This window comes from Prionailurus bengalensis, chromosome A2, assembly GCF_016509475.1.
Source record: "Prionailurus bengalensis isolate Pbe53 chromosome A2, Fcat_Pben_1.1_paternal_pri, whole genome shotgun sequence".
NCBI classification, from domain to species: domain Eukaryota; kingdom Metazoa; phylum Chordata; class Mammalia; order Carnivora; family Felidae; genus Prionailurus; species Prionailurus bengalensis.
Genome location: NC_057348.1, coordinates 26257291 through 26285226, shown reverse-complemented (window position 1 = coordinate 26285226; position 27936 = coordinate 26257291). Strand labels below are relative to the sequence as shown.

Sequence of the window (27936 nt, the reverse complement as noted above, 5' to 3'; positions counted from 1 at the left end):
CAAATTAAAAAATGTTTTTATTAATGTTTATTTTTGAGAGGCAGAGTGTGAGTGGGTGAGGGGCAGAGAGAGAGGGAGATATAGGCTCTAGGCTCTGAGCTGTCAGCACAGAGCCCAGTGCGGGGCTCAAACCCATGAACCGCAAGATCATGACCTGAGCCAAAGTCGGACGCTTAACTAAGTCACCCAGGTGTCCCTCAAATTTTTAAATAATTTTAATATTCAAGAAATAAATTACATAAAACAAACTCTACAAATGAGCAATACGCATGACATCACTCATAACCTGCTCGGGTGAGCCTGAGGCTAAACCTCGCCCAAGTGTCAACATATAAGGAGGCATTATAGGGGAGGGAGATTTCCACATGTCCCTGTCACTTTGTACATGCCTCTGCTGAGACAGGCCAGACACATGAGGCAGGAGTCAACACCAGTCACCAAACGAAATGGCCCAGCACAGCTATGAACAAGGGTCATGTCCAAGGAGAAATCAACTCACCTTTCTCAAAGGGCGTGTACTCCACCTGGTAGGTCCCATCGGCATTGTCTGTGACGAAGCACTCGGTAGAGGCCCCTGAGGGGTTGGCAACATGGGCTTTGATGTGGTCACCCCCAACCTGTGTCAGGGGCCGTGAGTCGACCGTGAAGTCGGTGGTGGCCTCACGAAACACATCTGCAGAGCAATCATACAGATAAGAACGTCACCAATACCTGGGACCCAGGACCAAATCCAAGAACCAAAATTCTTGCACTTCAGATACGTTAGGTCTAGTTTCAGTGACAGCTGACAACTGTTTTCTCTGACTCTCAAAATCAACAGTATTAATGACCACCTCCCCCTACCACCACCCTGCAAAAGCTGCTTCCTCCCGGGTAGTCCGTGGAAGCCCCAGTGAGAACACAACCACTTGTACACTTTTTGGACAAAGGTGGGGTCTGGGGACAGGTTAAAGGGAAAAGACAGATCTTCTCTGCAGCAAGTGTGGTATTAGCACCACATCTGAAACCTTTTCAATTCAGTGTCAAAAATGAAAGATCTTGAATTTCCACATAAAAATCAAGGTTTTTAACTCTGCCAGAGAAACAGGAAAATCTGCAGGCAGTGCTGGGCCCTGTTCTCCACAGAGAAACAACGTGAGGGTCAGGCAGCAGAAATGCCATGTGCCCACTCCTTTGCCATGGTCCTTCTCTTCTGGATGCAGGAGCATAGGTGAGTGTTTTCCTACACCCCACCTGGCCCCAGTGGGCATATGAGTTCAGAGCTCCACTCTGAGCTTCTGGGGACCCCTAAGTCCCAAGCTATTTTGCAGCTTCCCTCTCTTTATGAAACCTACCTTTTCCTTCTATTCCTGGCCCAAAGACTTTGACCCTGCTGGTGTCCACAGCGGGCTCCACCTTGACCCTGGTGGGGAAGTGGGGCACAAGCTCGCCGCCATACTTCATCGTCAGTGTGTACATGCCGGCAGTCAGGGGCACATAGGTCACTGCATAGGTGCCGTCTTTGTTGTTTTCAATACAGACTTCGGCCTTCGCTCCCGAGTCTGACACGGCTTCCAGGCCCAGGGCCCCGGGCCCCGCTTCCGAACAGTCAACACTCAGCAGCCCAGCTTCGCCCACTTTCCCATGCTGGAGACCTGGCCCCGAAGCCACGACTTTAGAGGGGTCGAAAGGCATTTCAATGTCGGCTTTGAAGGGAGAACCAGGTATATGGACTTCTTCAAAGAGAATGTTGACAAAGTACTCCCCGGGCTTTGTGGGCAGGTAGGAGACAGAGCACGTGCCATCGCCATTGTCAGAGCATTCAATTTTGGCCTCGCATGGGCCTTCCACGGTGAGGCCCAAGCCTCCGGTGCCCGCTCCTTTGGTGTCGATGGTGAACTCCGCAGGCTTGCCCACGAGACCACCTTCAAGGCCAGGACCATGGGCCTTCACCTATTTGAACAGAGAATAAAAGTCGAACTGTGCCTGATGCTGGAGTGGCTGCTCGGCCAGCACCACCTCACACCCCAGCCTGCAATCAGGCCTCTCAGCTGAGTGGCCCTTCTCCCTGAGGCCTAACTCATGTCACACAGACCCGAGTTAGAGCCACGGTGCAATCCAGGCTGCAGATGGCTACCAAAGGGAGACACGGCTGCAAGCTCAGTCAACACTAAAAGCCACAGCACCGAGGCGTGGCCCTCTGAAGCCCGGCATGTGACTTCCACTCTGCCATGCCCAGCATTCCCGAACCACAGGGCTGGAGGTGGAGACTAACAAACACACGCGGGGCTGAACGCTTGTAGCATGGTTTTATGGGCCTCCCTGTTGCTTGGAAGGCTACACCTCCCTCAACAAACTCCACATAATAAAAAACTGCAGTGGTGGATACCTGCCCTTCTACATTTGTCCAAACCCATAGAATGTAGACCACCAAGAGTGAACCCTTGGGCAAACTACGGATTTGGGGTGAACAGGATGTCAGCGTAGGTCCATCAGTTAGAACAAACGTAGAACTCTGCTGGGTGATGGTAATAATGGGGAGGCTGTGCACATGCAGGCACAGGAGGTATGAGGGAAATCTCTGTACCCTCCTCTCAAGTCTACTAGGAACCTAAAACTGCTCTAAAAACAAAAATCTAATAAAATTTTTTTTAATTTATTTATTAAAAAATTTTTTTTGAATTTATTTTTTCAGACAGAGAGAGAGAGAGAGAGAATTTGAACGGGAGAGGGGCAGAGAGAGAGAGAGAGGGAGAGAAAGAACCCCAAGCAGGCTCTGTGTTGTCAGGGCAGAGCCTGACACAGGGCTTGATCCCACAAACCATGAGATTGTGACCTGGGCCGACGTCAAGAGTCAGATGCCTAATTGACCGAGCCACCCAGGTGCCCCACTCATATATTTTTATATTGTATTATACAGCTTCTGCAGGATGAGCTCACTCTGCATGCTGGACGCTGGCCTCCACCCACACTATCTCACCTCACCCATTCAGGCTCACCCGTTATTATGCTAGCAAATCAAGGGCTAGAACCCAGGGACGAGGCCCTCACTGAAGCCTCACCACCAGAGAGAGAGAGAAGACGAGCAGTGGGAAGGACGGCAAGCTGCCCAGGGACCCCCCCCCCCCCCCCAAGGCTGAACTGTAGGACAGAAAACTTCCGTCAGTCGTTGAGAATGGACTTTCCTCAGAAAATGATTTTCTAAAGGTCTTTGTCAAGCAGGATCGGTGAAGGACCACAGTGTTATATTTGACAAGAGGAGACACATCCTGGTACAAAAACACAAGCTAACCTTGGTGGGATCTGGTGGCAGTGAGGCCTCCACCGTGTAGGGGCTCCCAGGCACGGGGTGTCCATCGTAGGTGACATCTACAGCGTAAAGCCCCTCCTCGCGAGGGATGAACTTGGCTGTGCTACTCTCCCGGCCCACCACGGGCGCCACCAGACACGGCACGACCTTCCTCGAGGGGCTCAGGATCGTCACATCCAGCTTCCCCTGGCCTCCTGCCCCATTTGTGTCAATGGCGAACTCCTGGCCCTTCCCGACTTCGACTCCTGGAAAAGGGGAACGTGCCAAAGTGATGAGCTGACCCTTTTCAGCAACAAGAACAACCGAGAGCAAAAAACTAACAGTTCCTTGGACATGAGGTGTTATCTCAGCCCAGGCAACAAGCAGTGGCTGATAGCGAGGACAAGAAGCAAGACTGAGTAGGGATAATCAGCATGTACCTGGATAATAACCAGTACAAGAACAATTATTAATTAATGATGATATTGATAACAATGATAGCTGACACGTACTGAATGCACTCTACACCCTGGCACATCATCTCATTTAATTTTTACCACAACCCCATGGGGTATTTGTCAGCGATGGCTTTAACAGATGGGAAAACTGAGTCTCAGAGAGGTTAAGGAATGTGTCCAGAGTGACACCCAGCAGACCAGAAAGGTAGGACTCAAACATAAATTTACCTGATCTCACAATGTGCTCTGCTGACTGGTAAATTATAATCTGACACTGTCCTCTACTTACTTCAGGTGTTAACTTTATATCAAAACATTCCCATAGGCCAATATTTTATTTACTAACTCTTGGCAGCAAATTTAATCCTACAGCCAACAAGGCAAAAGTCACAGAGCTGGCTGGTGCAGGGGCACTGAGGCGAGTCTGAGGAAGTGACTCTCTGTACTGCGCTGATATCTGAAAGTTCTCTGCAAAGCAAGGCCACAGAAAACCCATGTGCTCTATTTGACAAAAACAGGGGAAGGACTTTGAACCAAAAGGAAAGCACTTGCGAGCACAGGGCCTCCGCCACAAGCCAGGGAATTCCTGACTCTGGAGCCTCAGAGCGCCATGGCCCAAAGGCTTTTCTAATCGCCATTGTGCTTTGCCTGGTCTGCAACTGAAGCCCTAAGTGTCTTAGAGAAAAAGCAACAACGAGGAGACACATGAAAAGGACTGGACAGTGACGATTCATATGCTCAGAGCTGGCTGCCCTCCAGGGACAAAGCCACCATCCATTTCTTGCTTCAGAGACCCCAGAGCTGGGAGGTGGCTCATGCATTTGGGTCACAGGTCAGTGAAGGCGCTCATCAAAGGTCCACTGAGACCAAAGAGGCCTGCCTTGGGGGGTATGCGCTGAGCCCCATGTGACCCTGAAATCAGGTGAATGTGTGCCACCGAGGCATGGCCGGGTTGCAGCCACACAGCAGCTCATGCCAACAAGGGGACATAGGTGTGCGTGTTCTCCAGGATGCATTGCTGATGTCAAAAGGCAGGCTGAAGACACACGGGTATGGCAGGACAATTTTAATGCAAAATAAACATTGCCAAATGTTTTCTGTTGGCACATATGCACATATAGATGCAGAGAGAAGGTCTGGAAGGATAAAAACTGAACTGAAAACTCTGGTTAACCTAAGGGAGAAAAAAAGGTAGCAGAGTGGAGTTTACTCTCAACTGTGATGTTTTTTAGATGAAAGTGGATTTATGCATTACTTGTATAAAAAAATAATTCTATGATTATGTGTTGAACTTCTGAAGGTGAGTGATAACAATATCAGTGTTCATATTATACTATGGTCTTTACTTTTGTATGTTTGGAATTTTCCCTAATAAAATAAATTGAAACATTTTAAAATAAATGAAATGAGTTTGTACTGATACCTACCAAGCTAAAGGAATACTGGGATGGGACTGGAGGGATGCATCATACTTGTGGTTTCTGAGCGCCAGGGAGTTGGCTTTTATGCTAGACTGTCTACCCTCGTGTGGATTCTATGGCCAAGGACAACTAGCACAGTAGAAACTCACCAGAAATCAATGTGTCCCAACTTTTCTATGTAATGAAAGCATCCCACTGCGAGGCCAGCAGTTACGGAGGGCTGGCTATGTGCCAGCCCCTGAATCAGGAGCTCTTATTTAACTTTCAAAATATTCCTGTGAATGTCAGTGTTCTTGATCTCCCCTCCCCGACTCTAAAAATGAGAAGACTGAGGCTTGGTGAAGTCACAGAGGTCAGGGAGGGTCACAGAGCTCTCCTACAGCATGGCCCCAATCCACACCCAAGTCTGTCCCACTGCAAAGTCTCTTAAGGCAGAATGTTTCTCTGCAAACTGTTCTTTGAAGGGAATCTAATTGGCAGCCCCAGTTGATGGTCTTCAGTGACCTGCCCCCCCTTCATCCACACACTTACTGTTTTCCAGCCCATTAATTTTTATCTTGCTCAGATCCAGTGGAGCAGCCACGCCCACGGCGAAAGGGCTTTTAGGGATGGGGTCGCCACCATAGGTAACCAGAACCTGCATATTGCCCTGGAACGAGAGGAAACAGAGTGCACCTTTGGGCACCAATATCTAACTTGTTGTTTAAACCTGCCTTCCAGATCCTTCATTCTTCCAGACACAGGGCACTTGACTCCAGTAGATTTAGAAACATCACAGATATAGGGGTGCCTGGGTGACTTAGTCAGTTAAGCGTCCAACTCTTGGTTTTGGCTCAGGTCATGATCTCATGGTTTGTGAGTTCGAGCCCTGCATCAGGCTATGTGCTGACAGCATGGAGTCTGCTTGGGATTCTCTCTCCCCTCTCTCTCTCTCTGCCCCTCCCCCTCTCACATTCCCTCTCTTCCTCTCTCTCTCAAAAATAAATCAATAAACTTAAAAAAAAAAAAAAGAAAGAAAGAAACAGCACAGATACGTTTCTCTAAGCTTCCAGCACCACGGCAAGAACAAGCGAGAAAGATAAAACCAGAGCAGCTTATAACAACAGGGATGACTTAATAAGCCTACTGTACTCTGTGCTTTTAAGCATTTCCTTGACTCAATCTCCAAACAGTCTAAAGGGGTGGTTTCCCACTGTCATCTCCATTTTTTCAGGAAAGGAAACTATAGCTCAGGGAGGTAGAGTTACATGCCCCAAATCACATACCTGGTAAGTGTGAGAGTCGGACCTCCCACCCACAGCACCCAGACCAGTGTCCCAGCTGCTCTGCCACACTACCTCCACCCAGCACACACCTGACTGTGGCCATGGGGAAAGCTGCTGGGTATGGGGGCCTCTAACTGAACAAAATCAGTTTTTCTACACTCTGGAAATCAATTTCAGGCCACCAGATGGTGAAAGGGATTTGCAGACTGGAGTTATTCTAGGACTACCGTATAGTCTCGAAACTCCATCTATGTCAAGGAAAGAAAGAAAAGTTGCAAGTGCAGAGGGGACCACATCTGTGGGCTTGGCAGGCCCCTTGCTAGTAGGCCAGGGGTCACGGGAGCACAGTACGACCATATGTGCCACGGATGTTCTCCTCCGGCCAGTCCTGGCCCGCTCACGTCAGGCTTCCCCTCCCCAGTCAGCTAAGCAACTCCTGCCCCCCGCCCAACCAAGACTCCATGAAAGCCCATGGCTGTCTCAGTAGATTAAGATCTCCCTCACCTTAAACATCCAGGCATAACATAGGAGGACGTGGAGGAAATCTGGGGGCTCACCAGAATTTAGGCTCTGCTGAAAGCTGTCACTGATCAAGTGTTAAAAGGGTGTAGCCTTTGGCCTATATATATTTTCTCACATTGCTTATAATAATAAAAAAGGGGGGAAGAAGCCAAGAAAGAAATTGATTGCCATCATTGAAGGAGGGAGGATTGATTCTCCAGGATTTATTAGCACTGCAAACACACTAACTGGCCCCCTGCCTCAAGGGTGTAACATTTCGTGGTAAAATGTACACAGGTCAGATCCAACAGAGCTGAGAGCCAGCCCAGGGACAGGAAAGGTCTCCTCTCTGTAATGAGGAAGGCAGGGAGTGATCCATTACTTCAGCCACCGTGGCAATTTCATCACACCAGCTCTTCCCAAGTTTCAATGTGCCTACAAGTCCCTAAATCCTTGAGGGCTAGGCCTCACAGCTAACCAGAGGTCATGGAAAAACTTCCTTCCCCACCAGCCCCTATAAGTCTTCTCATTGCGTCTCTGGTGCACCACGCGAGGAGGAAAAATCCTCTTTCAATTAAGCCTACCCATCCCATAAAAGAAAGTATGTTCAGGGGTGCCTGGGTGGCTCAGTTGGTTGAGTGTCCAACTTCAGCCCAGGTCATAATCTCACGGCTTGTGAGTTTAAGCCCCGCATGGGGCTCACCGCTGTCAGTGCAGAGCCGGCTTTGGATTCTGTCCTCACTCTCTGCCTCTCCCCTGCTTATACACTCTCTCTCAAAAATGAATAAACATTAAAAAAAAAAAAAGTGTTCTCATTACCAGTTATAAAACAAAACAAAACAAAACAAAACAAAAACCCAGGAAATTAACTCAACCTCAAATAACAAGGGGGAGGAAGAGATCTGAAGAGATTTACCACCTGCAAGGGCCCGTAGCATTTTAAGGTTTCCTGTGAGGCCTGGCCAAGGAACAACCAGAGAGAGTAGTGATGTCAGGAATGTGTGAGCAGTGACCACTGGTGCATTTCACAAAGACCTTGCTGACTGCAGGTCAGTTTTATTCTCTCCCCTATGTGCCTCTGAGACCTTAATCCACCCTGCACAGCACATGAACACAAGACTCTGACTTACGAGCTCAGGTGAGGACAGGACCAAGTGAGCTCCCCACAGCCCCCTCCTTCAGCAACCTCCAGAACAGGTAGGGCTCAGTGAACTCACAGGGTCTCCTCAAGGCACCCACCGTAAGTACGTGGAGTTTTTGATTCCCAGTGGCTTCTGACCTAGAAGGTCATGGAGCCGTTGCCACCAGCTTCTCAAAGCACTTGCTCTATGGGAGGGAGTATGGGTGAGAAACTGAAGGCTTTTGGGGACGCAGCCATCCAAAAGCACAGAAGGCAAACTCCCTGGGAGAATAGAGCATTGTGCCTTCTCCTTCCTAAGAAATCAAGCCTTTGTCTGACCTTTGGAGGATCCTCAAGCCCCAGTCCAACAAGGACACTCCACCAAGGCAAAAGGAGCTCTGATCACCACCTTCCGATGAGACCATGGCTGGTCTGCTGCAGGGAGGCATCACTCAGAGACCCTGCAGGGGACAGTAGCAGCCCGCAGGTGGCAGGAAGCAGGGAGCCAGCAATCAGGTGGGGCCACAGCTCCTCATACAGCACAGCCTGCATTCTGAGGGTGACAGCTCACCCTGGGCTAGAACCCACCACTGTCTCTTCACACACACTAAACAACTACACTTCTGGAAAGTTCCAGCCTGATATTCCCTAAAGCCACCATAAGAAGGTGCACCTGTGGGCATCAGTCTTCAAAGTGCGCTCCCTGCCTCCACGTTGGGCACGGCCTTCTGGGCTGATCCAGGCCTCTTAACCACATCCAAGGGCATGGCTCGAAAGGCAAGCTTATTTAACCTAATCTGGAGTTGTACGCTGCTCTTCAGAAAAGAGAGATCAAAGGCAAATGAGGATGCTTGGCCCCACTCTTGTGCAAAGTTCTTATGTTGTCTCTGCTTGTGAGGAGAGGCTCTATTTTGTGTATTCACGCTTTAAGGCATAAATCCATGCAGAGAACATAGAGCACCAGGCCCTATGCTCAAGACTGGGGATGGAAAGATATATATGCTTGTATATATATGACATGGTATTCCATCCTTGGGGAACTCACAGCCCAAGAGAAGAAATACAGTCTATTTCCTTTGCCACAGAGAAATTGGCTAAACTGCAAGTTGCCCAAATAATGGAATGGCAAACCTTGCTCTAAACACCAAACCGGGACCAGAGAAGAACATGTGAGCCGTTCACATCGGAGGCAGTGACACACCAAGCCTCTGCCAGGCTCCTTAGACACATGACAGGCAGCATCTGAACAAATAGCTCCAAATGGCCACTGAGCCTGCAACACCCCTCAAACCTGCTGTCATCCAGAACTGGATGACTTTGACCTTGGGGTGACTTTGAAGTAAGAAGTCTCCCTCTCTAGCCTCCACCCTTGCCCCAACTGGCAGCTGGGGCTTCTAGGGCAACAGGTTCTTAAGTCTCTTCTGAGGGTGCAGGTCAAAACCTGACTCTGTCTTAATGTCTGCAACTTACTTTGTGGCAGCTGAGCCAAAACCCAGAAAGGTTTATACATACAGGATAAAGCAAGAGTCTCAGAATGTTCTAGAAGAGTCTAAGTAAGACCTTGTGACCTTTCCAGTGTGCATGGCCATGTGTTCTGGTACCTTCTCCTAAGCAATGTGGAGAATTGGCAATAAGGATGATGTCAAGCTGGTGCTCCCGATGGTGAGGGTCCCAGCAGCCCTCTGAAGCATCAGTAGGAAAAGAATTACCCATTTAGCGCTTAGCAGCCTGCTGAGTAAAGGGTATTCTACCTACGAAGGTATTAATTTTACCACCACTAATAATGAACCCCTCATTAAGGTAAAAACAAAAACCACAGGGAGAACATCTGGAGATAAGAGGCCACATCTATATTGCAGCACATGAGAACTCACCCAGAGGACCCCTCTCACTGCCAGGGAGGCTCTCAGAGTAAAGATTCCATCTCCTAGGATGTGTAGCCCCCAGCGCAAGGGGACACCTAAGTCACCCCCCAATCCTTACTGTACCTCTCATTCCTTCCCACAAGACTCTAGGCAGCTCCTCCCTGAGAGGGTCACGCAAGAGTGATGCTTCTCAGGTGGCCTTTCTGCAGAAAGCATCATCCCTGTTCTCCCACAAAGGGTACCTCACACAGGGGGACTGTTTTCCTCAGGAAAGAAGAAATCTGAGAGGTTTGAATGACCGTGTAGAACACTATGCACAAGTAGTAATATCCAGGCTTTTTTTGAGGGTTATCTGTTCCTCAGACCCCAGAAGTGTGGCCGGGGAGTGAAATTTTGAACAAGTTAACATGAATGCATACACAGAGAGAGTGTTTCCTTGGTGCTTCCTGCCTAAAATAATCAGAGCCAAGTGGCCTGGATGGTCAGATCCTGTCTGTGTTCCTGAATTTTGTCAAAGGAAACAATCTGGGGCCCTAAATATACTATTTCGGGGCCGAGGAACTAAAGGCTGAATTCTCTTTGAGAGAGACCCACTACACCACCTTGTAAAAGGGCCAGCAAGGAAAAACAGAGTCATGGCCATTCCTTCCCCTGTGAGTAATTAAGAAAAGACTAAAGGAAAGGCAGCTGGTAAGGATGAGCGATGTGTGTGAAATAAGAGGGAGATACTAGGTGCTGAATTCCAAGAGCTCACAGTTTCCCTGCTAAAACCCAAAATGGACGTGGGAGATTGGGATGGGGAGATACGAGCTAGCTTCCTGCTTGTTCTTAGGGAAACCTTCAGGTCCTCCTCACAGAACCAACCAGGCCTTTTGTCAGAACCTCCCAGAGAGGCTCAGAATGACAGGCGTGAGAAGCCGTAGCCCACAGAGGAGCACTACAACAGAGCACAGATCACACCCTTGGTGTCCAAAGTACCCAGCACAGCACTGAGGGGGAAGGGGCCTGGGTGGGGGGCCAGGGGACAAGGGAATGGGAAGAACCCTACCTGCTGGGTGGGTGTGTATTTAACAGTGTGAGAGTAGTCGTAATTGTCGATGATGTCCAAATCCTTCACGGCGTCTCCAGGAAGGGGGCTGCTGAACTGCACGTTCAGTGGGGCCTTTCCAGCCCCTTTGGTATAGACAGTGAAGTGGGTCGGTTTCCCATTTTCCACACCTGGAAGGATATACTGTGAAGTGGGGAGACAGGCCTGGTTGGAGTGGTTTCACTTTTACAACCAGTCTGACGGGTTCCTCAGCACCAGCTCTACCAAAGCAGTCAGCGACACGGGCTGGTGCTTGGCCACTGCCAACAGCTTGGGCAGGAGCACTGCCCCAACAGACACCTGCCTTTGGTGGAGAAGAGTCCCTCGAGGTCCCTGGACCAAACATGTCCATTGCCACTGGCCTGTAGAAGGCCTCCAGGAGTCGTCTTACCTGCTTTGCTGAGCCCTGGGCCTTCTGCCTTCACTTTGCTGGCATCATGGGAAGGGTCAACTTTCACTCTGAAAGGGCTGGCGGGGATTTCCTGTAGGGGAGACACTGTCTCAGTAGGAAAGTCCCTGAAGCATCTGCCAGAGCTTAGCTTTCTGCCCAACATGAAGGGGGAGACCTCTGTGACTCTGGTGGGTGGTGGTGAGCAAACTTCTGTCACCATGGGCCAAGCCTTGCAATCTAGCCTCAGGTAGCGGCCAACAGGTGTCACTTACGAATGCCTGGATCCCTACATCACAGGCTTTGACCTGCTTACTGCACAGCAAAGGGAAGGTTTCCCACAAATGAATCTGAAAACTCTGAGCCTTTAACAACAAAGGTTGAGTACTTAGAATGTAAGAAATACTACCAAGAATAAAACCCAAACAATAACATACGGATGGGGTCACGGGGAAGGAAATGTCCTCCAGGTACAGCTCAGAGCTAAGGTTTGGGGAATGCAAGGAGCTGATCAGAAATAGAATGGCTATAATTCTTCAAAAAGAAAGTTGCAGGGGTGCCTGCATGGCTCAGTCAGTTGAGCATCTGACTTCGGGTCAGGTTGTGATCTCGAGATTCATGAGTTCGAGTCCCACATCAGGCTCAGTGCTGTCAGAGCGGAGCTTGCTTTGGATCCTCTGTCCCCTTCTCTCTCTGCCCCTCTCCCTCTTGTACTCTCTCTCAAAAATAAACATTTTTTAAAAAACTAAAAAAGAATGTTGCAGATTATCAGAATAAAGGTGGAACAGTTTAACTGGCCGAAGTTAATTCAAGACCAACACCTTCAGGCACTTTCTCTTAAGATTCCAATCTTTACATGAGTTTAATATGAATCATCGGGAGTCCACTATTCCCTATGTTAGGTACCACTTGCCTTATCCTCACTATCACATGTAAATATGAACTCTATTTGAAAGTTCAAAGCTCCTCTCCCTATAAAAGTTTGAGGGCCAAGGCCAAAACCTTTGCTTCAAAGAGGATGAAGTAGAACACTTCTAGAAGGTCATTATATTTCAGTCAAAAACTTGATGAATGTTTGTAACAAACCAGTCTCCTTCCAGAGAGCCCTGCTGTAACCACTGAATACGCTGTGCCTCACTTTGGTTAGAAAGTAGTAAAAACTTAATTCTGGGGTTATTTTTTTTTTTCCTTCATGGTGTTAAGGAACCAGAGAGGAAAACTATTAAGCAGAATTCTCAAGACAATGCCCTATTGCTTAAAAAAAAAAAAAAAAAAAAAAAAGGAAATACACACACAGGTGGCCAGAAAGAACCCAGGCCCAAACACACACCTGAGATGCAAAGAGAACTTTGATAGTGTATCGCCCGGCAGCAGGAGGCACATATTTGACCGTAAACGTGTCGTTGGCGTTGTGAATAATGTCAAAGTCCACGTCTTCCTCATCCTCACTTAACACCCGGGCATCACATTTAATGCCAACGCTGACATCACCTGGAACAGACCAGCTTATGAGCACACCAGCGTACAAGAAACAGCATGTCCCATGCAATCACTTCCAGCTCAGCTCACCTAACGCCCCAGAAAATCAATTGGGAAGCTTCCAGTAACAAACCTGACAAAGGGATGGTGCTAAGTCAGGGATTTGGAGACGGGATGGAAGATTAGCAAAGATATGACCAAGAAACTGACACAGAGGCTCATTAGGTGAACAATTACCTATTCAGGTGCACTATTTCTTGGCTCAAAGTTCACTGCCTTTCAAACATTATGAAAAGAATGTTCTTCCTCAAGAAGCAACAATGACTGCACCGGGGGAAGCCCCCTCTCACCTTCCCCAGCCTCGGTACAGTCCACTGTGAAATGAGTAGGCTCATTTGCCTTCAGTCCACTTCGCTCCACGCCTGGCCCAAACACCTTGACCTTCTGGGGATGACTACCCTGCCCGATATTGACCTAAAGAGGACATGGGAGAAAGTTATAACCAAGTTTTCCTGCACCTGGGTCCAGTGACACGTTGTTAGTTAACATTGTTAGAAATAGTTTTGTTGGACAATCTAGAGTACTCTGCCCTTCAAACTACTCCATCTGTCAAGGTCCACCAAGGATGTATCTCCTTGACCATCCAGCATACAGCCCAGACCTGCCACAGGACTTGGCTTTTTCATACAATGGCCAGGATTCTGTCTCACAACCTACCCTGTAGGGGCTGTGAGGGATGTTCACACCTCCCCAGACCACGGCAATGGTGTGCTTGATGGCCTTAACCGGGGTGTATGAGCAGGCATACGTGCCGTCCATTCGGCTCTTCATCTGGATGTCAATGGGCTGGCCTTCCCCATCCTGCAAAAGAGCAGAGGCTAAGAACAGAAACTGGCCCCTCACACTGTCTTCATCAAACAGGGTCACCATGGCTTCCCAAGACAATCAAGTCACCACCCATCCAACAAATCTTCACGGAGCAACTATGATATGCCACATTCTCACAATGCAATCACCACAAGTGATAAAATACTGCCTGCTTTTATTTGTTTTTAATAAAAGCAAATGACCCAAAAATAAAGCCATGGCCACTCAATACTTCTTCATTTTAATTCCGGCATTTAAATCCTTGGGCCAAATTCAATTAAGTTAGATAAATATATTTAATAAATTCTTGTTTACAAACCTCCTGTCATGGACTAGGTAGCTTCAGCCACACTGAAGGACATTTACAAGGAAATCTGAAATCAAGCCTTGTTTCCAAGGCATACAAAACCCAAAGATGAGAAAATCACCTTGCTTTACATATTAGAATCTCATTTAATCCTCACATAACCCCATGAGATAAATATTCATGTTATTCCCAAGGTGTGGATGAGTGAACTGAGGGTCAGATGAACTGAGCAACTTGCCACTATAGTGACAGATCTTGTCACCTGACAGTTATCTGCACAGGTGGCCCCTGGAAACTTACCTGAGCAAATATCTTTAAGGGAGCTTTTCCGGCATCCTTAGGATCCACAGTGAACTCAGCCAGGTTGTTGACAATGCAGCCAGATTTCTCCAAACCTGGTCCGTAAGCTTGGACCTGGGGCAAAGGGCCAATAATAATTCTCCTTCTGTGCCATGCCCCAACAATGCCCCTACATAATGACCAGTGACCACCAGGGAATGAGACAAGAACAAAACAACCAGTGTCTGGCTTCACAGTACCTATGTAACAGGATGGATATGAAAGGAAAATGCTCTACCAGGCTGTAACTCAAAAATTATAAATAGTATCTTTAACCTCCCAGGAGGAAGAAAATTCTCAAAACCCAGGCCCCAAACTAGCCTGGGGCTCCTTGCCTTATTCTGAGCTGACATAGAGAACTTCTAGTGACCAGGACATGGACCTCCAGCCATGCCCAGTTTCAGTGTTCTCACTTTGACAGGGGCTCAGAACCTTCACCACAGACATTCCAAAAGTTTGCAGCTCCCAGGGAGGAAAAAAGACCAGCAATTGGCCAAAGAGGGATAGCAACTAGTCCAGACCAACATCAGCCTACAAACAGCTGCCCGGGTGGGCCACAATAGCACACATGGGAGTGTGGAAGCTTCCACCTGGCCGCCAGGCTGCCTCAGACTTGATGTTTATCAGCCTCCTAAGAGTTTGACAGAAGCTCTTAGAAACACTGCTCCAATTTAAGAGAAGGGAGCTGGGGAGAAAAAAGCATGTTTAATTTATGAAGAACAGCTTCTGCAGCCTCCTGGATGGGCCAGCCACTGGGCTAAGGACTGTCCTCATGTATGTTAGATCCCCTGAATCATCCCAGAAATCCTAGGAAACAGACGCTACTATCATTCCCATTTTATAGAGAAAGGATCAAGAGTCAGAGGGGGCGCCTGCGTGGCTCAGTTGGTTAAATGTCCAACTTCGGCTCAGGTCATGATCTCACGGTTTGCGAGTTCAAGCCCCACATCGGGCTCTGTGCTGACAGCTCAGAGCCTGGAGCCTGCTTTGGATCCTGTGTCTCCCTCTCTCTCTGCCAGTCCCCTGCTCATGCTCTGTTTCTCTCTCTCTCTTAAAAATAAATAAAAACATTAAAAAAAAAAAAGAGAGAGAGAGAGACATAAGAGACTTGCCCAGCATTAAGAAAGTACTAAGTGGTATTACCAGGGTCCCAGCTCAGACCACTGTCCTTCCTAAACTCTCAATGGCTCCTCTCTGCCATCCCTCAACATGTCTCTGGATATCATAGAGAGGGTCAGGAGCCAGGAAGGGAGCACAGAAACATAACAAACAGACTCACCAGATCTGGGTTGTAGTCTCCTGCAGCTGGATGGATGAAGGCCATGTACGGGCTGTCCTTGATATCCTCATCATCACACATGATGTGAACGGCATATTCGCCAGGCTCCTTGGGCCAGTACTTGACGTCACATGAGCCATCATTCTGGTCATCATACTCAATCTTTGCTTGGGAGGGTCCTTCGATGGCAAACCCTGGGGGATGGGGTGAGAAGGACCCCTGGTTACATGGTGGAAAGAACCTATTCTATGTTACTACCAACTCACTCCCTCAAACCCAAGTATCAGCCAGAAGACTGAAATCTGTGCCCCTTTCCTACAAAAACAAGCCCACTGAGCCTTTACAAGAGGTGGAAGGGCTGGATTTTATACTATGCTTTTTGTTTTTCTTTTAAACATCATCTAATAAGGAAGGTCAACCAAAACCTTAAATCAATGCCCACCCTTGCCCCACCAAATCCTCTTCCGGGTTTTCATCTGAAGGAAATAACCAAGGATATGTGTAAACAAAGGTACTAAGTATGTGTACTCAGCATTGTGTCTTTAAGAAAACCACGGAAATAACAGGAAAGCCCAATGGTAGACGTATCCATGCAATGGAAGTCCAAAGAAGCCATGGAAAATCAAGACATGGCCTATATTTATCTGAGGCACAAGATACAAAGATTACCCCTAGATATTTTTTGTGGCATATCAATATTTAGGTGTGAATGTACAGAAAAAACGTCTGGAAGGATATGCCAAAAGGTTTAATATCATACCAAAACACTCATTATCCCTCTAGAAGGAAACACTAAAGGTGATTTCTTATTTTTTCTGGTTTGCTTATTTTTACTACCTAAAACACATAGTCACCAAACTATGGCCAGTGGGCCAAACTGACCTAGTACCTGCTTTTGTAAATAAGGCTTTGCTGGAACACAGCCGCATTCCTTCGATTCTATATTTTCTATGGCTGCTTTTGTGCTACAACTGCAGACTTAAACAGTTGCAGCCGGGAGAATACGGCCTACAATACTAAAACATTTGTTATCTGGTTCTTTATAGAGCAGGTTTGCTGACCACTGATCTAAAGTGATTCTATTTACATCAGATATGTATTTAAAATCGGGGTGCCTGGGTGGCTCAGTCAGTTGAGCATCTGACCCTTGACTTTGGCTCAGATCATGATATCACAGTTAGTAGGTTTGAGCCCCACATCGAACTCTGCTCTGACAGTGTAGAACCTGCTTCGGATCATCTCTCCCCCCCCTCTCTCCCCCATCTCTGTCTCTCTCTCTCTCTCTCTCTCTCTCTCTCTCAAAATAATAAGTAAACTAAAAAATAAATGATAAAATAAGTAAAATAAAATATACTCTGTTATGCTCCAAAGAACATTTATTCTCCAAATTTCAAGTTTCAGCAAAATTTTTTTTTTTTTTTTTTTAAATTTTTTTTTTTTTTCAACATTTATTTTTGGGACAGAGAGAGACAGAGCATGAACGGGGGAGGGGGCAGAGAGAGAGGGAGACACAGAATCAGAAACAGGCTCCAGGCTCTGAGCCATCAGCCCAGAGCCTGACGCGGGGCTCGAACTCACGGACCGCGAGATCGTGACCTGGCTGAAGTCGGACGCTTAACCGACTGCGCCACCCAGGCGCCCCAAGTTTCAGCAAAATTTATTCATTCATCTAAACTAAGAATTCAGGCAACAATTACTTGCAGAGTGCCTATTATGTTCCAAGCGCTGTTTCAAGCACAACATCCGTAGAAAACCTCTGTCCTTGGAACTAATGAAGAGGCAGAGGGCAACTTGAAGGGCAAGAGGAAAATCAAAATCCCAATCCCACAGCCGTATCCAGAGCTGGCCACGGATGGTCAGGAGGCAAGGGGGCTAAGGGTAGTGAAGCTTGGAGGAGGACTCAACTCTCAGCCTGACATTGGGACCAGGCCTCATGTAATCTCAGCTTTCCAGAAGCCGCTGGCCAGCTGCTTCCACCTACCCAAAGACCCCACTTCAGAGCCAACGGACTCTACCACGAAGTCTGCCGACCGCCCGACAATCCCACCGTGGAGGCCAGGGCCCCATGCACGAACTTTCTGCATGCCTGCCTCAGGGCCAACTTGAACTTCAAAGGGGCTAAGAGAAAAGGAACAGAAAAAGCATTAAAGAAGAACAAAGAAGAGACTACAAACAGCCATAAGTTGTTTGCACATATTTTTTCCACTCCTTTTACCTACAGTCCCAATGTCTATCTAGCCAACCCCTTCCTCCACACAGGTGCCCCCACGGTCATTGTTATGTCAACAATATAAAGGACTGTGGCTGCCTCGGGGCACTCAGGTGGCCACTGGGTGGGCACTCAAGACACACTGCCTTGCAATATCCTTCTGATCATTCACCCTTGAATGTAGACCTCACCAGACTGTGAGCTCTGGATGGTAAGAGACAGCATACTTCTCTAGATCCTGCTTATAAAGAAGAAAACTAGGTTGAATAGGCTTTATCTCCTACATGAATGAATACGCTTTAACTTTGATATGGGAGAGTAAAAAAAAAAGAAAGTTTGCTTAGAGAGGTGCCTGGCTGGCTCAGTCAGTAGAACACGGGGCTCATTTGAGCCCCATGCTGGGGGTAGTGATTGCATAAATAAATAAACTTAAAAAAAAAGTTTGCTTAGATTCTCAGAACCCTGTAATGCCCAGATATTTCTCAAGGTAAATGGAATTTATTCAGAGTTTAAAGTTCCCCCCAGGAAAGCTGGAAAACACATGAACAGGGGAGGGTAATTGTGATGCCCACAAGACAAAGCTGGAGTCTGCGTCCCTTGGCTCGTGACTGCACTCACGTAGAGAATTTTAATGTAAACCATGGCAGACTTTACTCCCATGGCATTCCTGAACAGAGGCACACATTGAAAGAAAGAGAATCTTAGTTTATATAAGGGTATATAGACACACAGCCCATTTGCTCTCTATTACTGCTCCTTCTGACTTCCCTGCTTCCCCCACCCCCCGCCCTCCACCAGCCCCAAACCACCAGCATTTGATTTAAAGCAAGGCAGCCGAAACCACAGTGACTTTCTGCTGTTTTTGAGAACAGGCCAAATGTCTGTGTGCTGCTATGAGGAAAAAAAAAAAGTTTTCAACAAAGCAGATCTCTTTCCCTGGACTGAGCACGCCTCCAGAGAAGACGCAACTCCAGCTGGAGACTCACCTCTTTGGAATGTGGTGTCCCCCCCACGTGATGGCAATGCTGTATTTCCCCGGGGTGCTGGGGTAATACTCAAATGCATAGACTCCATCCAGAAAGCCTTTCTGTTTCACCAGCTCCTCCAGACCCTCTGTGGGAAGAAAGCACACCACCTTTCCAATGCAATTCCAGGCTCAGAACAAGCATCCAAAAGACGAGAGCAGAAAGACAGCAATATCTATAAGACATAAGCCACAGAGGGAAACGAAGTGGGCTGCCTCAGAGTGTGAGACCCTCAAAACCTAGGAGATTAATCCAAGCCTAAAAATAGATCCATTTCTGCCTCAAAGTGTGGGGAAAAGGAAGACTTCCCAGCTAAACGGCATTAGTAGGCTCGCTGAGCTAAAAGAAGGCCACAAGGTCCTGGACCTCCTGGGACTATATTCAGACAAATCTAGTCCTATCTCAATTTTCCTTAACGATCATAGCTAGCTGTCTTAGCCTCTCACAAAACTGAGGAGGGACAGAACCCTTAGGAGTATTTGGCATGAATTTCTGGCATAAATTACTGCCCTCGCACATCTTTTTTCAAAGCTGGACGACAAAAGTGAGAAAGTTCCTGCATGCTCTCCACAAGAGGACAGGTTTTAGATGCTGCACCACAAACTCCAGACTGAGCCATCAGGTAGGAACTTGTTTTATGTTGAGCCCTGAGGTTTGGCTGGGAAAGCCACTTAGTCAAGCGAGAATCCAAGGTCAGAGAAAATGCCTCCTTGGCTCCTGTAGCAACAAGCCAGCAAGGAGGGCAGCCCCAGAGTAGGTTGGCTCCAGGTCTGGGTAGTCTAGAACCTTGGCCACCCTTAGAGCACAGCCCTCCTCACAGCTTGGTGCTCTGAGATCAAATATTAACCTCCTGGAGCTCAGAACACTCCTGCCCCAGCCTGTTGGGAACACAGAGGGTGGGAGAAACCTTGGCATAGGAAGTTCACATTCCCACTGAGGGCTGCTACACCTGCAGCCAGCAATGGAGAGCTGCTTATCTGTGGCAGGGGAAAACACAAGCAGAGCAGACACCTGACCTTGTGTCTGCAGTCTCCCTCCCCAAAAAGGGAGGAAGAATGAGTTGCAGAGTGCAACCCACCCCTCCATGAACAGCAGTTATCTACAAAGAAAACTTAATCTTAGGGGAATTTTATTCTCCTTCTATAAGCACTGATCATAGTAATTAGGTACTTGGCATAATTTCATCATCTATAAAATGTAACCTGTAGTGGGAAAATTACTGGCTTTAGAGACTGCGCTTGAATTCCAGCCCGGATGCTTATGAGCTGTGTGACCTTGGGCAAGACCTTTTCTCTCGAGCCTAGGTTTCCTCAAATAAAAAATAAGCCACTTCAGGTTGTCATTCCAAGGAGAGCACTTCTCAAACTCTATTGCATCACTGCTTTTTCTTTTCCCAGAAGCCTTAATATGTGAGGCGGTCAAGCTACCACTGTTCCCACCTGTATCCAGGGTAGACGTAACTAATCAACCAATCCCCATGGAGCCCAGAGTGCCTCAACTCTTTCACATAGCTCTCTGGGATCAATCAAAACCGGCTGTGGGATGAAATCCATATGCTATGGCTGCAAAGCCAGCCAAAGTCACACCAGAGATGAGGAAACAAAGCAGCACTTACTAGGACCCTTCACAGTCACACCGAGTTCTCCGCTTCCAGCAGCTTTGGTATCAACCTTGAAGTCTGCAGTCTCCCGGATGCGGATGCCTTTGGGCTGCAGGCCTCGGCCACTGGCCCGGCAGGCGTTTGGACTACAGGCTGCAAACACAGTTTTGACATCAATTCAACCTTTCATTCGCTAGAGTTGAGCAAGCCAAGGTAACTTGGAGCCACCCGCCAAGAAAATGTTTGCTCTGCACAGAGCGCCTGCAGCAGTTGCCTGAGGCCAAGGGTCCCGTTCAGGGAACACACCAGGCTAGCAAATAAGGACACAACATAACTTTGTCCAGCCACACCGCAGAGGGACAGTAGGGGCGTGGGGGCGGGGGGGCAGTTACTTTGGCACAGAAAGAAGGAGAAGCACAGCATACATTTGCTGAGCTCCTGGAACCCGCTGAATCCTGGCATTTATCCTCTTGGTAGTGAAGGAGAGTTAAATCTCATTCCGTACTCAAGGGCCCAGTAATTGGGAAGACCAAACTTTTTCAAGTCTATTTGAAAAATGTAGCACTTGAAAACATCTGACCACGTTCCCAAATCAGATCAGCCATTTCTAAAAGTCGAAATGTGATCGTCTTCCGCATGAAGAGCCAGAGGACAGCTCAAAAAGAGACCCATTCAACCCCACCCTGGCCATGGCAGACAAATATTTTAGTGCTGTCACCAGGTAATCAGAATGTGGGTGGCTATAAATGCAACAATTAGCAGTAAACGCCACTCTCCATTTGATTTCTGGATCTAGTTTAAAAAACCTGAAGTCAGAAGTCTAAAAATTAAGGACCAAGGTAGTTTCTGGTACTTCTTACATGACAAGCCCACAAAACTACTGTCCCATGGTTGATAAAATGCATCCTTGTACCTTAGGAATTCTTTGCCAACTTGGGCAACTCTTTTATGTACAGAAAAGACAAAGCATGGGGCGCCTGGGTGGCGCAGTCGGTTGAGCGTCCGACTTCAGCCAGGTCACGATCTCGCGGTCCGTGAGTTCGAGCCCCGCGTCAGGCTCTGGGCTGATGGCTCAGAGCCTGGAGCCTGTTTCTGATTCTGTGTCTCCCTCTCTCTCTGCCCCTCCCCCATTCATGCTCTGTCTCTCTCTGTCCCAAAAATAAATAAACGTTGAAAAAAAAAAAGAAAAGACAAAGCAATGGGCAAAATGTCACGTTGTTTGTTAAGTAGCTTTTCCTTTCCAAATCTGACACTGCACATTCGGTAGTTCTCTATATGCTAGAAGTGAGATCATAGACTCCAGAGGATGAAACTCTTTACTGCATAGAAGGAAGAGAATTCCTCCTCTGGCGCCTCCACCTTGCAATATTCTCAGCTGGCTATTTGGCAAACAACTGCTTCCCGAAAAGATATACTCATATCCTAGGAGTTGGAGATTATTTTAGCTGGTTCATGGATGAACATAAGTTTTATGGCCACACTTTATGGCAAGTGACACTGGTTTTCCATTGTGAAAATGGCATGAAGATTCTTTTTTTATATGAAATCAGTTAAGTAGTGGAAAGGTGAGTACATCAAAAGAAAAACTCTATCAATTAAATACTAAATAGTACAAGTGATGGATGGATATGCAAGGTGAAAAATGTAGTCCACAAGTGAGAGGGAACCAGAAAACAATATTAGAACAGGAAAGCTGTTAAAAATTCTTTCCTGCATATGTCAAAGAGACTTTTATTTATGAATATGTCGGTCTTGTTTTTTTTCCTTTGTCAAAAGGAGAAAAGTCGGTCATACCAGAAATAAGTCACAACAGGATGACAGGACTTCCCTCGGAGGGTTTTTATGTGTCTTAAAAAAAACAACCAAACACTCATGGAAATTCTGAACCAGGTAATAGTCTCAACATCAAAAGGGTAACTGCTCAGTTCATATAAACACTAAATGGAGCTAAAGAGTTTGAAAGAAACCACCAGGTCCTCCACCATTTTGAGATGTCTTAGACATGTTTCAATGTACCTAGAGAGCAGGTTTGGGGTCCAGCTAGACAAGTAACATTGACGCCCACACTGTCACGTCTTGAGGTCACAAACAGCACAGGCCCAGCTAATGTGCAGGTAGCACAGGGAACTGGCATGGAAGTCCCATTCAACCAGCCCTTACCCAGCAAGATGCCTCTGGCCCAGTGCTCTCAGTTAGGAAGCCAACAGCTTCGGGGTCCAGGCTGACCCAGAGGTAGGATTCAGAGAAGAAGTCAGTTCTACAGATGCAGATGCAGAGGACAGAACAGGGAAAGGCAAGTATTGGTTAGAAAAGGCAAGAGAGTTGGAAAACAAAACAAAACAAAAGAACAACAAAGTCAGAAGGAAAGGGATCTGACGTTAGAGAAAAAAGCATGCTCTGGCTGCAGAAGGGGTTTAGCAGCATGGGTAAGGGGTCAAAAGAGACCTGAGTTCTACTTCTACTGATGCCTAGTCCGTACTCACTGATACTTTATGTTATCCAAACCTCAGTGTCTCCACCTGAAAACTGGAGATAATTTTAGCACCTGAAACACACCGGTTGGTGTGATGATTAGATGCAGTCATGCTAAGTGCCTGACGGCCAGTAAAGGCCAAGCAGTGGAGGCCACAGGGCACCAGCAGTACCACAGGTGCCAACCTCAGCCACAGACACCAACTGCCCAAATGGCCTCAGTCCTGCATCTCTCAGTGACGACCCTCTGACACGAGTGTTTTGGGGAGGACTGAATGCGTTAATACAAGTGAAGCACTTAGGTCAGCGCACAGCTCACAATAAGATGTTCATATTAATATCTTGAGGACAAAGCAAGCCACTTCCCACCAAAGGGGACCTGGCAGAAAGGGGACAGGTGCGAGTCCAGTGTGGCCCCCACTATACCCCTGGCCTCGGAGACCAGCTGTGCACACCGTCAGCCTCAATGCCAGAAGCAGATATATTTGGCCACCCCAGCACTCACCTTCCCCAACCTGTACAACGAAGGGACTCTTGGGAATGGTGTCCCCAGCAAAGGAGACCTTGACCACATGGGGGCCAGGCTGTACTGGTTTGTACACACATCTATACACCTGGTTTCCTTTGTCTTCCACCAGTAATTCCACAGTGTTCTTCCCCTGGGGATCCTCCACTTCAACACCAATGTCACCCACACCGGCACCTAGGAGAGAACAAGCATTCTGTGAGCCCAGGTCACCTTGTCAGAACACTCACTGTGGATGAGCTCAGGTACAAGATGGAGACCGAAGGAGACAGGTACTCTGAAGGTCAAAGTCCACGCCAAGATGCAAACAACTGTTTTTTGATTGGGGGAGGAGGTTCATAAACTTTCCTTTTCTCCCATTCCATATTTTCTAAGTTTTCTACACTGAAAAGAAAATGATGTTCCAAGAATCGTGTCTTATCCTCCCCACCTTATCCTTATTCCTCCCCACCAGCCCCCACCCTGGCCTTGCATAGAATTTGGTCTAGCAGATGATTCTCAAAACTTAGTTTCTTTGCAACGGTTATTCAAGTCAGAAATGTGTGCAGAAGTTACCTGATAATTAATAACTAAAGTCAAGCTTGAGTGTAAGATCTTAAAGAAGAAAAGCTGGTTTAGTAAAATCTATAAATACTTGGGGCACCTGGGTGGCTCAGTTGGTTGAGTGTTCGACTTCAGCTCAGGTCATGATCTCATAGTTCATGAATTCGAGCCCCACATTGGGCCCTGTGCGGACAGCTTGCTCAGAGCCTGGAGCCTGCTTCAGATTCTGTGTCTCCCTCTCTCTCTGCCCCTCCTGTGCTCACTCTCTGTCTCTCTCTGTCTCTCAAAAATAAATAAATGTAAAAAAATTTTTTTAGGAAAATCTATAAACATAACCAACACACTTGGAAAAAGGCACTTTTGTTGTTGGTTGTTTGAAAAGACAAAAGGTCAGGCATCCCAAACCTTTGGGGCTCCTGAGAATCATCTTGGGCTCCAGAAGAAAGCCTGGTCCACAATACCTGCTGTGTAGATGTCAAAGTAGGTGGGCTTATTGGCGATGTTTCCAGCAGTTTCCAAGCCTGGGCCTTTGGCAGTGACTTTACTGGCATCTCCCTGCGCCTTGTCAACATTCACTTCAAATGGGCTCTTGGAGATGTGCTGTCCTGCAAAGAGGACTGTAACCTGCGGGTGACAGATAGATGAGATATAGTCACTTCTCCCTGCCCAGGGAGACCACCATATGAAGCCACATGCATTAACAATCTTCTCTTCCATCCTCCTAACTATACATACAAAGGTGGCTGGAACCAGAGGCCCTGGTTAAGCAACTTGAATGGGACTCCCACCTGGCTCCATTGGCCACAAGGCTGGGCCTAGGACATCATGCTTTCAGCAAACTAAAAATGCTTACATCAGTTATGGCTAGCCAATATAACAGGATATGAACAAATACTTATACTTGAATCTGTAGGCATGGGACCCTTGAAGGCAGCTGCAGAAGGGGCCACTGACCCCCCTAGTGGTACAAGGTATAGTTCCAGGATTTCAAACCCAGAGTCAAAATATTTTTCATGGGACCAAAAATCACTCTCAGATACATAAATTTGAGATACAGTATAGATTTTCATTTAAAATTTGAGTTGGGGGCGCCTGGATGGTTCAGTCAGTTGGGTGTCCGACTTTAGCTCAGGTCATGATCTCACAGCTCGTGGGTTCGAGCCCCGAATCAGGCTCTGCGCTGACAGCTCAGAGCCTGAAGCCTGCTTCAGATTCTGTGTCTCCTCTCTCTCTGCCCCTCCCTGCTCATGCTCTGTGTCTCTCTCTTCTCTCAAAAATAAATAAACATTAAAAAAAAATTTTTTTAAGTAAAAATAAAAAATAAAATAAAATTTGAGTTGGAGCTCTCATTATTTAAATTTGAAGGGGCATGGAGTTGGGTTTCATATGACTTGACAGAATTAATTACATCATAAATGCTCCCTTCAAGATTTTTTTTCTCCTAAATTTGTGATATCCTAAAGGTGTAAGAAAAATCTATAGCCATGATTCCAGGTGAATTCACTAACAACCAAGGTAGTAAGTATGGTCCAGGTCTCAAAATATTAGCATGGTACACAGGGATAGGCCCATGTGTGCTGTTGAAGGCTTTCTTTCAAGGAAAGGCACACTCTTGGGTCACCCTACTCTCTTGCAAGGCTCCCTTGGCTCCTGTCCTATAGGCCAACTGGACACCCACTCAAATAGAACTCAAAATGTTGTTGAGATGAAGAACCTGGGGACCAGACCCCCAGCATTTTTCCAGGTGCATGACTGGGACACTGGCTTTGACTATATTCAACTGGCCTTCTCCACACTTAGGCCCTGATACTTATAGATGCTCTGGAGCACCCCAAAGAGGAGTACTTAAGGAAGCATTAAAGATAAAGAGCCCACAGCTTAGCACCTATACTCCAGGCATGCAGCTACAACCACTTGTCACCCAGATGGAGTTTAAAAAATCTTAAGACATTGCAAAGAACCTAGTAGAATTCAACCTTCCTAAACAAGCCCAGAAGAGCAGTCAAAGCAACAGCCAGAACACCTCATCTTACTTTGTGCAGCCCGGTGACCTTGGGCAGATACTCCACAGAGTATGTCTTGTTCTTGTCACTGTCTGGAGTCACTTGTGCCTAGGACAGAAAATGAGCAATAGTTAGAGAAGGTGATGGGTATCAGTAAAAGTATGCTATGCCAGTCAAGGCCCTGCCACAAGGTGCCAGGTGAAGACCCTGTCCTGGCGATTTCCTGCACCATCACTTCTAAAGGATGCCCCAGGAAAGAAGCAACCTAAAGTCACAGAAACAAGGTCATGTAGCACAAATGTATACCCAAGTCCTAACTCTCCACTGTCTCAGGGCTGGAACTCACTAGATGTCCCTCTCACTAGATGAGAGGGACCATAAAGCGAGTAACTTAAAACTTTATTGGTTCAGTAATTATTAAGAGTTTATGGGGGCGCCTGGGTGGCTCATTTGGTTAAGCATCCAACTTTGGCTCAGGACATGGTCTCCTGGCTTGTGGGTTCAAGCTTCGCATCAGGCTCTGTGCTGACAGCTTGGAGCCTGGAGCCTGCTTTAGATTCTGTCTCCCTCTCTCTCTGACCCTCCCCTACCCACACTCCGTGTCTGTCTTTCTCTTGGTCTCTCTCTCTCAAAAATAAATAAACATTAAAAAAAGAAAAAAAGAGTTTATGAAATGCCAGGCCTAGTGTCAGATACCAAAAATCAGAGACAGTCCCTGCGTCAGTGGGAGAAACAGACAATATACCAGTAAGTGTAGAATTTCAGATAGTGCTAAGCACCAGGAATAAAATCCAGTGTTACGGAGATAAATAGAAGGAACAGTATGGGCAAAGGCCCTGAGGTAGGAACCAAGGATAGTCAGTCTCGGAAGAGAGTAAAGCAACAGTATGTGGCTGTATTGTACTGCATCAGTATTGTTGTTATTCTGGTCTTGAGCATCTGAAACTTCAATTTACAAGGCCTTTGCTAAATTCAAAGTATCCCTTATTTTATTAAACACTGTGTCCTTGGGTATTGATTTCTATTACGTTTCAAGGCATAGTCCTGGGACAATTACTCTGACTGCTCTAAGCCACAGGATCCTCTTAGAAAATGAACGCACGGTCCCTGGCCCTGTCACAGCCCCAAAGGTTCCATGGAGTGGCAGCGTCTTCCAACATACCTCCTCTTTGTTCCCTTCTGGGTCCTCAACAAACACCATCACGTCTCCTTGCCCGGCACTGATGGTGTCCACAGTGAACTTGGCTGGCTGCTTTACCATGTTTCCAGTAGGCTCGATTCCTGTCAGGTTTACAGAAGCACATTACAAGTTAGGTGGGGGCCTTGACATAGGCCATCACCCACAGTGTTCCCTTGTTCTGTTCCTTCTGGGGGAACCGAGAGATGGGACCCAAGCCTGTAGCTACCATATGAGAACATCTGTGACAAGGATTATCAAACAGGTCAAAAGCCCTAATTTTGTCCTTGTTATTTAAGTGATATCCAATTCTGAAATATTGAGAGAAATTCAGTAGAAGTCTCTACAACTATGAAAAATGAACACAGTAACTACCAGTGGGGTTTGCCCTGAGGGAGGTGACACGGGGGAAGGAGGAATGAGGTATGGGAGAAGAGCTCATTTTTCACTAAAGACAATTCCGTATTGCTTGAAAGGCTTAAAAATTGCATTCAGTCATTATTTTTTTAAACAAACTATTTATTTTGAGATGACTGAGCAAAATAATTTGAGATACGCACCTGCAGGTGAAAGAAATAATACCTTTATCCAGTTCCCCAAATGTTACACCATGCAAAACTCTACTACAGTATCACAAGAGTCCTGAGCTTGACACAGTCAAGACAGAGAACATTTCCATCCCCACAGGGATCCTTCATGTTGCTGCCCTCTCATCGCCATACCCACTCCCTTCCCAC

At 47.1% G+C, this 27936-nt stretch overlaps 1 protein-coding gene and 1 long non-coding RNA gene across 8 annotated transcripts in view; one reads left to right on the top strand and one right to left on the bottom strand.

The window, feature by feature from the left end:
- The window catches only part of FLNB (filamin B), a 147280-nt gene that overhangs the window by 45236 nt on the left and 74108 nt on the right, over positions 1-27936 (bottom strand). For all 7 annotated transcript variants that reach the window (XM_043587760.1, XM_043587754.1, XM_043587755.1 and 4 more), the window contains exons 5-22: positions 27185-27303; positions 26053-26130; positions 24481-24643; positions 23456-23653; positions 20494-20631; positions 18840-18966; positions 17626-17762; positions 15645-15838; positions 14327-14440; positions 13570-13713; positions 13203-13326; positions 12704-12864; positions 11377-11467; positions 10947-11116; positions 5679-5796; positions 3272-3534; positions 1335-1932; positions 500-673 (exon numbers count right to left, since the gene is read on the bottom strand). In XM_043587760.1, the coding sequence (XP_043443695.1) occupies positions 500-673; positions 1335-1932; positions 3272-3534; positions 5679-5796; positions 10947-11116; positions 11377-11467; positions 12704-12864; positions 13203-13326; positions 13570-13713; positions 14327-14440; positions 15645-15838; positions 17626-17762; positions 18840-18966; positions 20494-20631; positions 23456-23653; positions 24481-24643; positions 26053-26130; positions 27185-27303 (3111 nt within the window). The remainder of the gene's footprint in view (positions 1-499; positions 674-1334; positions 1933-3271; positions 3535-5678; positions 5797-10946; positions 11117-11376; positions 11468-12703; positions 12865-13202; positions 13327-13569; positions 13714-14326; positions 14441-15644; positions 15839-17625; positions 17763-18839; positions 18967-20493; positions 20632-23455; positions 23654-24480; positions 24644-26052; positions 26131-27184; positions 27304-27936) is intronic.
- Positions 17956-23840, top strand: LOC122487366. The gene is made up of 2 exons (XR_006298360.1): positions 17956-18064; positions 23589-23840. It is a non-coding gene; the product is annotated as an uncharacterized LOC122487366 (long non-coding RNA).